We start from the raw sequence: 13,740 nt of genomic DNA on the forward strand, positions 1-13,740 counted from the left end.
GGGAGGCTGAGGCAGGAGAATAGCGTAAACCCGGGAGGCAGAGCTTGCAGTGAGCTGAGATCCGGCCACTGCACTCCAGCCTGGGTGACAGAGTGAGACTCCGTCTCAAAAAAAAAAGCATGATTGGCTGGGCACGGTGGCTTACATCTACACCTATAATCCCAGTACTTTGGGAGGCCGAGACGGGTGGATCACAAGTTCAGGAGATCGACACCATCCTGGCTAACACGGTGAAACCCCGTCTCTACTAAAAATACAAAAAAAATTAGCTGGGTATGGTGGTGGATGCCTGTAGTCCCAGCTACTCGGGAGGCTGAGGCAGGAGAATGGTATGAACCCGGGAGGCAGAGCTTGCAGTGAGCTGAGATCGCGCCATTGCACTCCAGCCTGGTGACAGAGTGAGACTGTTTCAAAAAAAAAAAGCATGGGTTACTACCCACACAGACACAAAATACTTACAGTTATCTTATTTTTACCATAAGATTTTGCTCTTTAACAAATAAGTTGACCGGGTACGGTGGCTCATGCCTGTAATCCCAGCACTTTGAGAGGCCAAGGTGGGTGGATCACGAGGTCAGGAGTTCGATACCAGTCTGGCCACCGTGGTGGAACCCTGTCTCTATTAATAATACAAAAATTACCCAGGCGTGGTGGTGCACGCCTGTAATCCCAGCTACTCAGGAGGCTGAGGCAGGAGAATTGTTTGAACCCAGGAGGCAGAGGTTGCAGTGAGCCGAGATTGCGCCACTGCACTCCAGCCTGGGCGACAGAGCAAGATTCCATCTCAAAAACAAGACGCCCGGGCACGGTGGCTCAAGCCTGTAATCCCAGCACTTTGGGAGGCCGAGACGGGCGGATCACAAGGTCAGGAGATCGAGACCATCCTGGCTAACCCGGTGAAACCCCGTCTCTACTAAAAAATACAAAAAAGGCCGGGCGCGGTGGCTCAAGCCTGTAATCCCAGCACTTTGGGAGGCCGAGATGGGTGGATCACAAGGTCAGGAGATCGAGACCATCCTGGCTAATACGGTGAAACCCTGTCTCTACTTAAAAATACAAAAAAACTAGCCGGGCGACGAGGCGGGCGCCTGTAGTCCCAGCTACTCGGGAGGCTGAGGCAGGAGAATGGCGTAAACCCGGGAGGCGGAGCTTGCAGTGAGCCGAGATCCGGCCACTGCACTCCAGCCTGGTGACAGAGCAAGACTCCGTCTCAAAAAAAAAAAAAAAAAAAAAATACAAAAAAACTAGCCGGGCGAGGTGGTGGGCGCCTGTAGTCCCAGCTACTGGGAGGCTGAGGCAGGAGAATGGTGTAAACCCGGGAGGCGGAGCTTGCAGTCAGCGGAGATCCAGCCACTGCACTCCAGCCTGGGTGACAGAGCAAGACTCCGTCTCAAAAAAAAAAAAAAAAACAAGACAAAACAAAACAAAAATACGTCATAAAAATTAAATTTTTCGTCAGACATGGTGGCTCATGCCTGTAATCTCCGCACTTTGAGAGCCTGAGGTGGGTGGATTGCTTGAGCTCAGGAGTTTGAGACCAGCCTGTGCAAAATGGTGACACCTCTTCTCTACAAAAAATACAAAAATTAGTCCGGTGTGGTGGTGGCACGTGCCGGTAGTCCCAGCTACTTGGGAGGCTGAGGCAGGAGGATCACTTGTGTCCAGGAGGTGAAGGTTGCAGTGAGCCAAAATCGCGCCACTGCACTCCAGCCTTGGTGACAGAGGGAGACCTTGTCTCAAACAAACAAAAAAATAAGTTTTTAAATACTAATTTTTCTTGTACGTACTTGAGAACATTCATCTTTTTAATTTCTTCTTAGTGCTCTTAGTGCCTCTGGGTACTTCCAGTTTATTTTGGTTCTAAACACCCAAGGCAAACCAAGGTCTCACTGCACGGCTGTTTGCAGGGTAGGGGCGTTTCTGCGGAGGTCCCGGCCATCAGGAGGAACCCAGCCGTAGTGGCTGGTGGTGTCTGGCTGTTACCAGCGTTTACCAGCCTTGACTGGCTTTGACCGATTGTGACTGGCCTTCAGTGACAATGCCTGCCAGGGCCCTACTGAAGCTTTTACCGCAAGTGTCCACCTGTTACCAGTGGCAGCCAGCTGTGGCCAGCTTTGACCAGCCTTTACTGGCAATGTCCAGCCATGACCAGTATTAACCAGCAGCAACTGGCTGTGACCGGCTTTGACCAGCCTTGACTGGCCGTGACCACCCTTGGCCAATGGTATCTGGCTGTGACCAGTGGTGTCTGGCCATTACCACTCATGACCAGCTTTAACTGTCCCTGACTGTTGGTGTCTGACCATGACCAGCCTTAACTTGCTGTGACAGGCTTTGACCAGCAGTGTTAGGCCATGACCAGCGGTAGCCAGCAGCAACTGGCAGTGACCGGCTGTGTTTGGTTTGACCAGCTGTGACTCTGCCACCACCTGTGAGGACTGCTAGTCCGTGTTCAGGGCCCTGAACTCCAGGGCTGCACAGAGCCCGGGGTCAGCAGGGAGGGGAGTAGAATGTTGTGAGGGGACCCTGTGGGGATGGGCCAGGAGAGGGTGCACCTGAGGACAGCTCACTGGCCACCTTATACCAGAAGGGCCTTGGGGAAACAGATCTTGAGGGCATCAACTCAACTTCAGGCAGGTGGTACAGGAGGGAGGCGGGGATGCCTGTGTGTCCTGAGTATTCCGGATCAGTACAAATTCACGCCCCTTGGCTCCTCCCCAGCCCCGAGACCTGGAGCTCCACGTGGCAGCCTCTGAGGCCCATGTGTCAGAGAGTGATCCACAACCCAGAGAATAGGTGGGAGCAGCAGGGCCAGAGAAGGAGAGAATGAGATGGGAGTGTGGTTAAAGAAAAAAGAAGGCTGGGCGCGGTGGCTCAAGCCTGTAATCCCAGCACTTTGGGAGGCCGAGACAGGTGGATCACGAGGTCAGAAGATCGAGACCATCCTGGCTAACACGGTGAAACCCCGTCTCTACTAAAAATACAAAAAAACTAGCCGGGCGAGGTGGCGGGCGCCTGTAATCCCAGCTACTCCGGAGGCTGAGGCAGGAGAATGGCGTAAAGCTCCGGGAGGCGGAGCTTGCAGTGAGCTGAGATCCGGCCACTGCACTCCAGCCCGGGCAACAGAGCAAGACTCCTTATCAAAAAAAAAAAAAAAGAAAAAATTGTAGGAGGGACTGGAGGAGCGGACAGTGGGCAGGATTTGCAGGAACAACAGTCGCAACCACACCGCAGAACTGACCCACCAAGGGAGCTGCTGCTTCTGAGGCTGCCCCAGCACTGATAAATTCAAGAGCACATTGTTAGGCCGGGCACGGTGGCCTATGCCTGTAAGCCCAACACTTTGGGGGGCCGAGGCAGTGGATCACTTGAGGTCAGGAGTTCAAGACCAGCCCAGCCAACATGGCAAAATCCCGTCTGTAGTAAAAATACAAAAATTAGCCTGGCATGGTACACGCCTGTAATCTCAGCTACTTGGGAGGCTGAGGCAGGAGAATTGCCTGAACCTAGGAGGCGGAGGTTACAGTGAGCTGAGATTGCACCACTATACTTCAACCTGGGTGACAGGGCGAGACTCCGTCTTTAAAAAAAAAAAAAAGGCCGGGCGCGGTGGCTCACACCTGTAATCCCAACACTTTGGGAGGCTGAGGTGGGCGGTTCACAAGGTCAGGAGATCAACCGAGACCGCGGTGAAACCCTATCTCTACTAAAAATACAAAAAATTAGCCAGGCGTGGTGGCGGGCGCCTGTAGTCCCAGCTACTCAGGAGGCTGAGGCAGGAGAATGGCGTGATCCCGGGAGGCCGAGCTTGCAGTGAGCTGAGATCGCGCCACTGCACTCCAGCTGGGGGACAGAGCGAGACTCCGTCTCAAAAAAAAAAAAAAAAAAAAAAAAAACAACACATTGACATGGCTGTAACCCAAGACTCAAAGACCTCATCCTTCATCAGTCAAAAGAGCTTATTGATGCCCAGAGGGCTGGACAATGGGCAGTAGGGCCCTGCTGAAGCAAAGACCTTCATCTCATAGCCTTGCCTGTGTGAGCTGAAGTCAAAGCAGGCAGGACAGCAGCTGCTGCCCCATTTACACCTTCCAAATCTTCGTGAATGCAAAGATTGGCAGAACCCAACTTGTATGCAGAACCTGAGCTGCAAAGGACTCTGGGAAATGTAGACTTGGCTTTCCTGCATCTGAGTTCCCAAGAACGGCATAGTATGAAAATATCCTCAATATAGGAACAGGAGAGTGGAGGCAACTGGACATGGTGGCACACACATGTAGTCCCAGCTATTGGGAGGCTGAGGTGGGAGGACTGCTTGAGGCCAGGAGTTTGAGACCAGCCTGGGCAACATGTTGTGATCCTATCTCTTAAAAAAGAGAAAAAGGGTGGAGGCAGTTTGAGAAAGTGGCCAGGATTCTGAAGCCACGTAGAGTTTGAATTACCTTAATGAGCCGTGTGACTTTGGGCAAGTAACTTCATCTCTCTGAGCTTCAATGTCTCACTCTGAAATGGGCTCATTAGAGAACCTGGGTCATTGTGAGGATCTTGTAAGATCTCAAACGTGAGGTACTTCACATACTGGCACAGTAAGCACTCAGTGAATGAGAGCTCTTGTTATTGCTAAACAAAACCCACACTTTAAGAAGGTTAAAAAAAAGAAAAGCAAATAAACCTCAAAGAAAGTAGAAGGGACCAGAAGTGGTGGCTCATGCCTGTAATCCCAGCACTTCGGGAGGCTGAGGCAGGAGGATTGCTTGAACCCAGGAGTTGTAGACCAGCCTGGGCAACACAGACCCTATCTCTGCCAAAAATAAAAATTAGCTAAGTGTTGTGGCACATGCCTTAGGTTCTAGCTACTTGGGAGGCTGCAGTGAGCCATGATCACACCACTGCACTCCAGCCTAGGCATCAGAACAAGACCCCATCTCAAAAAAAGAAGGGAGGAGGCATTAAAGAAAATAAATCAGGGAAGGAGAAGGAAGAGGTACAATAAAGCAACAAAACCTAAAGTTGGTTTTTTGAAAAGATTAATAAAATCAGTCTGGGCGCAGTGGCTCATGCCTGTAATCCCAGCACTTTGAGAGGCTGAGGTGGGTGGATTACTTGAGGTCAGGAGTTTGAGACCAGCCTGGCCAGCATGGTGAAACCCTGTGTCTTCCAAAAATACAAAAAAATTAGCTGGTTGTGGTGGTGCACGCCTGTAATCCCAGCTACTTGGGAGGCTAAGGCAGGAGAATCATTTGAACCTGGGAGGTGGATGTTGCAGTGAGCCGAGGTCATGCCATTGCACTCCAGCCTGGGCAAAAAGAGTGACACTCTGTCCTAAATAAATAAATAAATAAAATCCAATGGATCCCTGGTAAAAATCAATTAAGGAAAAAAGACAGCAAACATGAATTACCAGTATCCAAAATGAAAAGGGGAACTTTGTTCTAACATTAACAGATAGTAAGATGATATTAGGAACTACTTTATGCCAATAAATGTAACAGCTTAGATGAAATGGACACATTACTTTAAAAACACACTGTATCAAAACTGACACAAGAAGAAATAGAAAACCTGAACAGTCTTATATTCTTGTTAAAGAAATTGAATTCATAACTGAAAACCTTCCCCATAAAGAAAATTTCCGGCTCTGATGACTCCCACCAGTGGAATTCTTCCAAACACTTAAAGAAGAAATAACACTAACCTTACACAAACTTCCAGAGAATAGAAAAAGAGGGCTCTCTGCCTAACAGGTTTATGAGGCAGCATAATGCTGATATTCCCTATGTTCCCAGAGCTCACAGCCCAGTATAGGATGGGGACATATATGAGAAGAGACATTGATAGCACAGTGATTGAAGCTGCAGTGGGGAGCCCAGGGACCTGTGGGAACCCAAAGGAGGCACGTGACTCAGCCTGGGGCCGGGGGTGGTGGTAGATTATGAACTGACACCTGAAAGATATGTAGGAGTGAGTCAGGGGAAAAGGTAGGAGGAATGTTCTAACAGGTGAGACAGCCAGTGCAAAGGCTAGGCACAATGACAGAATGTGGCATGAATAAGTACATTAGCAAATGTTTGGTGTGGCTGGGCTGGACCTTGAGAAGGTGGGCATTGCTGGGAGAAGAGCAGTGGACAAGGATGCCCCCTGGAAACCTTCCCTGCCTCGTTTTCCCTCAGTGTCGCCCTCTTCTCCGGGCTCCAGGGGTCTCCCTTGACTCAGCCTAGGTGGTTGGGATTCTCATGAGCCTTTCACGTCTTTGAGACCTTTGACCATCTCCTACTCACCCTGGCTTCCCACACGAGCCCCTGACTCATTCGTGGATGGGGAGGGCAGAGAAGGGAAGAGGGTGGAGCTCAGGGGCGTGTCTTCACCCCCTCACTCCCTTCCTGGCCGTGTCTCCTACAGAACAACCTCCCTCCCAGCATGATGACCCGCAGAAACACCTACGTTTGCACAGAACGCCCGGGGGCTGAGCGCCCGTCACTGTTGCCAAATGGGAAAGAAAACAGGTACGGAGGGGGCAGCAACAGGGTGAGGGGTGGGAAGTAGGGGGTAGGTGAACAGGACCTCCCTTGATCTGAGATGATAGGCGTTGGAGGCTGGTGCCGTGGGGACCAGGGCCCAGAGAGGGAGTGTATCTGCCCTGCCCTTGGCCATGTGCCCTTGCCATGTACCCCCCTGAAAATCCTCCCCACTTAATTAATTAGTCTTCAGCACCAGGAAAGCAGTTGGCCCTGTTCTCCGCCTACAAGCCTTGGGAACCTGAATTGATTTTTTGAATGATCCATTTTTAGAACTCGAGAGAAGCCCCAGAATGTCACAGCTTCAGCATCATCTGGTTGGCTGGTTTTCCAGCTTGTTGGCCTGAGTCTGTGAGGTCTCTTCCAGCTGGCAAGGGAGAGAAACCAGTTCAGACTGGCTGGAGTAGAGAGAGGGAAGGGATTGGTTCACATCACAGGTCAAGGCCAGTCAGAGTGGGGCCGGCTCCACGACAAGGACGCTGCCACCCACCAGGACTGTAGGGCAGGTTGATGGCCAACACCAGGGAACACTGTGGGATGCACCTGATTAGTGGATGCAGATCTTCCCACTGGGTGTGGGTGGGGGAATGAGGTAGTTAACAGTCACGATTCTGTGAATACTCAGTTCTGAGTTCGAATCTTACCTCTGTGCTCGCACTGCTAGCAGAATGACTGGGTAAATCTCTGAGCCTCTGTTTCCTCCTCCATAAAATGGGCTTGATGCTGTCTGGGCACGGTGGCTTACGCCTGTAATCCCAGCACTTTGGGAGCCGAGGTGGACAGATCACCTGAAGTCAGGAGTTTGAGACCAACCTGGCCAACATGGTGAAACCCTGTCTCTACTAAAAATACAAAAATTAGCCAGGAATGGTATCATGCGCATGTAATCCCAGCTACTCAGAAGGCTGAATAAGGCAGGAGAATCGCTTGAACCCGGGAGGCAGAGGTTGCAGTGAGCTGGGTTTGCGCCACTGCACTCCAGCCTGGGCCACACACGGAGACTCTGTCTCCAAAAAAAAAAAAAAAAAGGCCAGGTGCGGTCTTTTTACACCTGTAATCCCAACACTTTGGGAGGCCGAGACAGGCAGATCACGAGGTCAGGAGATCGAGACCATCCTGGCTAACGTGGTGAAACCCCGTCTCTACTAAAAATACAAAAAATTAGCCAGACGTGGTGGTGGGTGCCTGTAGTCCCAGCTACTCAGGAGGCTGAGGCAGGAGAATGGCGTGAACCCGGGAGGTGGAGCTTGCAGTGAGCCTAGACAGCACCACTGTACTCCAGTCTGGGCGACAGAGCAAGACTCCATCTCAAAAAAAAAAAAAAAAGGGCTGATGCTGTCTACTTCCAGGCCCCATTATAGAGATCCAGTAGAGATCAGGTGTGTCCTGTACCTGGCACTGGGTCTAATGCTTAGGAGGCCTTCATTCAGTGACTGAGAGTGCTTTTCCTTGGTAGTTATCAAATAAAAATAATAGTAGTGAACATTCTGAAGCAGCAGCCACATGCCAGGCTTCTATGTCTATCGCCTGGCTCAATGCCCCTAACAACTCTGTGAGGTAGATCCTAATATCTCCATTTTACAGCTGAGAACATAAGGCCTAGGGAGGTTAAGTAACTTGTCCAAGGCCACACAGCTGGTAAGTCAAGAAGCAGATTCCAGACTGACTCCAGAATCTATTTGTAATCACCATAATATATGGCCTTCCAGTTCTGCTCAAGAGACAGTAGAACAGTTAAATTACAGACTCAGACAAAAAAAAATTTTTTAATTTAAAATTTAAAAACAAAAAATAAAAATTATAGACTCAGCTGCTGTAACAAAAACAAAGAGATCCCAGGGTAGAGTAATTTAAATAAAAAGGAGGTTTAGTCCAGAGGGTCCTCCAAGGACCCAGGTAAGTTCTTCCAGCCCCAACATGAGTTTCCAGCTCTGGGACTGAGGCCACTGCACCAGCTGCCATCATTTCCTAATCAGCAAGAAGTGGGGAAAGAGCAGGGGACAAGCAGCAACTCTTTTTAAAGGCGTGACCCGAAGATCGTACAGAGCACTTCTGCTTATATCCCATTGGCTGGAGCATGGTCACATGACCATCCCTAACTGCAAGGGAGTCTGGGAAATGTAGACTCTGGCTGGGTGGCCGTGTGCAGTGCTCATACTCTTAGGGTTTTGGTTACCAAGAGCAAAACAGGGAGGATGGATTCTAAGGGAGAAGTAACAGCCTCTGCCACAATCAGGATTCTTCTCTGAGATCCAGGCTGGGCCTGAAGTCCCTGGGAGGATAGAAATTGGAGGTCTGGGCTGGGTGCAGTGGCTCACGCCTGGAATCCCAGCACTTTGGGAGGCCAAGGTGGGTGGATCACCTGAGGTCAGGAGTTTGAGACCAGCCTGGCCAACATGGGGAAACCCCATCTCTACTGAAAATACAAAAATTACCCAGGCGTGGTGCTGCATGCCTATAGTCCCAGCTACTCAGGAGGCTGAGGCAGGAGAATCATTTGAACCCTGGAGGGGGAGGTTGCAGTAGCCAAGATCGCCCCATGGCCCTTCAGCCTAGGTGACAGAGTAAGACTCTGTCTCAAAAAAAAAAAAAAAAAAAACTGGGCATGGTGGCACACACTTGTAATCCCAGCTACTCGGGAGGGTGAGGCAGAAGAATTGAACTCAGAAGATGGAGGTCTGGCCCTTGTTGTCAACGAGGAGGGTCCGAGGGGCTGGAGGAGGGTCCTGGGACAGTGGGACCCCCACTGCTCAAATTATCATAGTGAATGCAGGTATCCTTGACCTTTACATCTTTCCCTTTCCTGATTTTAGATGATGGGAGTTCAGATAGCAAAGTGTTTGCCAAGTTGATTTGGTTCCTGAGGTTTCGGCAAATAGCAAGGAAGTCAACCAAAACTTTCTGTGGATCTATTCAGTTGCTGCGTTTGGAGAGAGGAGAGTTGTGATAGGAGATGGTTTGGAGGGGGTAGAGTTTGAAGAAGGGACAGTTTGAAGGAGGGGTAATAGGAGAGGAGAGTTAGTAAAATAATGCTAGGATTGTATAGTGCACAGCCTGCACAACTGTATATTGCAGCCCTGTCTCTGAGTTCCAGGCTGGTTGCAGTCCCTGGTCTCAGGACAGGATTATGAAGAATCAGAAGGACTGGGGTCCTGGCTTGCCTCAGTCCCCCACCCTGACTTGTCTCTCTCTGCCCACAGCTCAGGCACCCCACGGGTGCCCCCTGCCTCCCCCTCCAGTCACAGCCTGGCACCCCCATCAGGGGAGCGGAGCCGCCTGGCACGCGGCTCCACCATCCGCAGCACCTTCCACGGTGGCCAGGTCCGGGACCGGCGGGCAGGGGGTGGGGGTGGTGGGGGTGTGCAGAATGGGCCCCCTGCCTCTCCCACGCTGGCCCATGAGGCTGCACCCCTGCCCGCCGGGCGGCCCCGCCCCACCACCAACCTCTTCACCAAGCTAACCTCCAAACTGACCCGAAGGTGAGCTCCGCAGGGATGGCAGAAGCGGGGTGGAGCAGGGCAGGGGGCTGATGGGACCTAACCTGTCTTCTACTCTGCTCTGTCTCCTGTACCCGAACATTTCCTCCTCCTCCTCTTCCTCCTCCTCCTCCTCCTCCTCCTCCTTTCCTCCTCCCCTGTCGTCCCTCACCGCCCTCCTCACACTGCAGGGTTACCCTCGATCCCTCTAAACGGCAGAACTCTAACCGCTGTGTTTCGGGCGCCTCTCTGCCCCAGGGATCCAAGATCAGTAAGTCCCGTCCATGCCCTGTTCTCGCTGGCTCTGCCTCCCTGTCTGCATGTCTCACCTGTGTGTGCGGGCATTGGGGAGGGGGCTCTGTAGATGTGAGTGGAGTACAGGGTCAGTACGTGGGGTCTGGTTTTTCATTTACAGAAGCATAGCCTCTGGAGCCAGATTTGGGGGTTCAAATGGCAGTTACTCAAGGTCTCTGGGCCTCACTTTCCTCTTCTGTAAAATGGCTATAGTAATAACAGTACCTGTCTCCTAGGGTTATTGTAAGGACTAAATGAAGTGATGTATGGACTGAGCTTAGAACCTTGCCTTGGAAAGTGCTTTACATGTGTATTAGTTACTAATTGCTATTATTCATTGAGTCCTTACTGTGTGCCTGGCACTGCCCTAGGCCCTGTAGTAGAGGGTGAGCAAAAAGTATAAAACTTCTGCCCTGGCAGAGCCAACATTCTATTAAGGGATCTAGACAAAAAAGAAATCAGTAAAATATACTTATTATATAGACGTCTAGGTAGTGGGAAGTAACAAAGAAGAAAAATAGAATAGAAGCCACATTTGGTGGCTCATGCCTGGAATCACAGCACTTTGGGAGGCTGAGGCGAGTGGATCACTTTAGCCCAGGAGTTCAAGACCAGGCTGGACAACACAGCAAGGTCCTATCTCTACAAAAAATAAATAATTGGCCGGGCATGGCAACTGCACCTGTAGTCCCATGGACTTGGGAGGCAGGAGGATCACTTGAACCCAGGAGGTCGAGGCTGCTGTGAGCTATGATCATCAGTCCTGGTAACAGAGGAAGACCCTGTCTCTAAAAAAAAAAAAAAAAAAAAAAATAGAACAGGTAGGGGAATGAGCAGTGTGGGGAAGGGAGGGGTGCAGCATTAAATGGGCAGGCCTCTGGATGAGGTGGCTCAGACCAGTAATCCCAGCACTTTGGATGGATCGCTTGAGTCCAGGAGTTTGAGACCAGCCTGGGCAATGTGGCAAAGCCCCATCTCTGCCAAAAAAAGAAAAAATCTGTGGCACGCGCCTGTAGTCCCAGCTACTTCAGGGGCCAAGACAGGAAGATTGCTTGAACCCAGGAGATGGAGGCTGCAGCCAGCCGAGATCACGCCACTCCTGCATGTCAGAGTGAGACTTTGTCTCAAAAAAAGAAAGAAGAAAGGGCAGGCCTCACAAAGGTGTTGTTTGGGCAAAGCATGATTGTATATGTGTGTGTGTGTGCGCGCATGTGCGCGTCTCTCTCTGACCACTTCTCTATATAAGGGTGTGTCTCTGCCCACTCCCCTCCCTTTCATCTTCCACATTCTTCAGTATCTTTCCTGTGACCTGCACTAACCCATTTCAGAATGAGCCCCATTATGGGGATGGACAGGGAGATCAAATCCTGACTCCAGGCCCTCGCCAGCCAGCCCAGAGGGACTGGGGTTGAGGCAGGGGCTGCTCAGAATCCCGGAGGCACTGGGTTGGGGGAGGTGGGTTCCCTATGTCCAGATTAGACACTCTGTCCCCCTCTCCTCCCCTAGGGTCGCAGACGAACCTGAGAGAATCGGGGGACCTGAGGTCACAAGGTGAGTGCTTGGGCCTACCCCCAACTGCCACACCAGCCCTTCCCCTCTCCTGCCTCCGCACCTCCTGACACTTACCCCAGGGAATTAGACGGGGCCCCAGTCTCATCCTGCAAGGCCAACTTCCTGAAATGCCCTATGGCCCCTGCCTTCTCTGCCAGCTCCTCTCATTCCCACCCCATCACAAGCACCTTCTCTTGACCATCTTAAACTTCAGCCTCCGACTGGGCGCCGTGGCTCATGCCTGTAATCCCAGCACTTTGGGAGGCCGAGGCAGGTGGATCACCTGAGGTCGGGAGTTCAAGACCAACCTAACATGGAGAAACCCTGTCTTTACTAAAAGTACAAAAATTAACCGGGCGTGGTGGCGCATGCCTGTAATCCCAACTACTCGGGAAGCTGAGGCAGGAGAATCGCTTGAACCCGGGAGGCAGAGGTTGCGGTGAGCCGGGATCGTGCCATCACACTCCAGCCTGGGCAGCAAGAGCAAAACTCCATCTAAAAAAAGAAAAAAAAAAAAAAGAAAAGCCTGATCTCATCTACAACTCAACTTCTGGTCAATGCCCCCACCTCCTTTTGCTTCTCATCCAGTCATGGCACAATGTTTGCCTGGCACCTCAGGGCCAGCAGGAGGCAAACATCTGTATAGACCCAGATCATGATTTTAGGCTTTGAGGGCCAGGCACCCTCTGTCACGCCTTTTCAGTTGTGCCACTGGAGTGCAAAAGCAGTCATATTCAACACAAAACAAATGGGTATGGCTGTGTTCCAATGAAACTTGATTTACAAAAGCAGACAGTACCGCAGTTTGCCAAGCCCTGGTTTAGTCTGAGTTCCCGGTTTAGAGACCCAGGTGGAAACCCGAGCCTTGCCAGCAGCTGCAACAAACTGCTAGGGGTGACTCTTATTGGCTGGGGCTAGGTCACATGCTCATTCCTAAGCCAATGTCTGCAGCCAGAAAGGAGACGTACTCTGGTTGGTCAGACCTGGTCATGTGGTCACCCTTGATCCGAGCACAGAGATCGGAAGTAGAATGCTCTCGCTCACCCAAGCTGAGGGGTGGCCACACGGAAACAAGGGGGGCTAGCCCTGGGATGCTCATCCAGTGCAGCACTCTTGTACTTAAGGCGGGACAGTTCTTTGTTGTGCAGGGCCCTCTTGCACATTGGAGAATGTTTATCATCTCTGACCTAACCTATCCCTAACCTAGTCAATGCCAACAATGCTCCCATCCTAAGACATGTGACAAAAGGCCCCCAGAGGCCGAACACAAGTGGCTCATGCCTGTAATTCCAACAACTCAGGAGGCCAAGGCAGCAGGATCACTTGAGCCCAGGAGGTCAAGGCTGCAGTGAGCCGTGATTGCACCACTGCACTGCAAGACCCTGTCTCAAAAAAAAAAACTAAAAAGTGGCTGGGCACTGTGGCTCGCGCCTGTAATTCCAGCACTTTGGGAGGCCAGGGCGGGTGGATCACATGAGGTCGGGAGTTTTGAGACCTGCCTGGCCAACATGGTGAGACTCCCTCTCTACTAAAAATACAAAAATTGGGCGTGGTGCCTGTTCTCCCAGCTACTTGGGAGGCTGAGACAGGAGAATTGCTTGAATCTGGGAAGCAGAGGTTGCAGTGAGCCGAGATTGTGTCATTGCCCTCCAGCCTGGGCAACAAGAACGAAACTCTGTCTCACACACACACACACACACACACACACACACACACACACAAAACGGGCGCAGTGGCTCACACCCGTAATCCCAGCACTTTGGGAGGCCGAGGCGGGCGGATCAGGAGGTCAGGAAATCGAGACCATCTGGCTAACACAGTGAAACCCTGTCTCTACTAAAAATACAAACAAAAACAAAACAAAACGGTTGTGGTGGCGGGCGCCTGTAGTCCCAGTTACTCGG

The 13,740-nt window shown here is 51.4% G+C and overlaps 1 protein-coding gene across 3 annotated transcripts in view; it reads left to right on the top strand.

Annotated features, from left to right (window-relative positions):
* The window catches only part of MARK4 (microtubule affinity regulating kinase 4), a 57,726-nt gene that overhangs the window by 41,770 nt on the left and 2,216 nt on the right, over positions 1 to 13,740 (top strand). For 2 of the 3 annotated variants that reach the window (XM_033223651.1, XM_033223653.1), the window contains 3 exons: positions 6,400 to 6,503; positions 9,716 to 9,994; positions 11,792 to 11,836. In XM_033223651.1, the coding sequence (XP_033079542.1) occupies positions 6,400 to 6,503; positions 9,716 to 9,994; positions 11,792 to 11,836 (428 nt within the window). Of the gene's footprint in view, positions 1 to 6,399; positions 6,504 to 9,715; positions 9,995 to 10,182; positions 10,263 to 11,791; positions 11,837 to 13,740 lie in introns of all 3 variants that reach the window. The other variant, XM_033223652.1, reaches the window with a different exon arrangement.

Source organism: Trachypithecus francoisi, unplaced genomic scaffold (assembly GCF_009764315.1).
Source record: "Trachypithecus francoisi isolate TF-2019V2 unplaced genomic scaffold, Tfra_2.0 Lachesis_group12, whole genome shotgun sequence".
NCBI lineage: Eukaryota > Metazoa > Chordata > Mammalia > Primates > Cercopithecidae > Trachypithecus > Trachypithecus francoisi.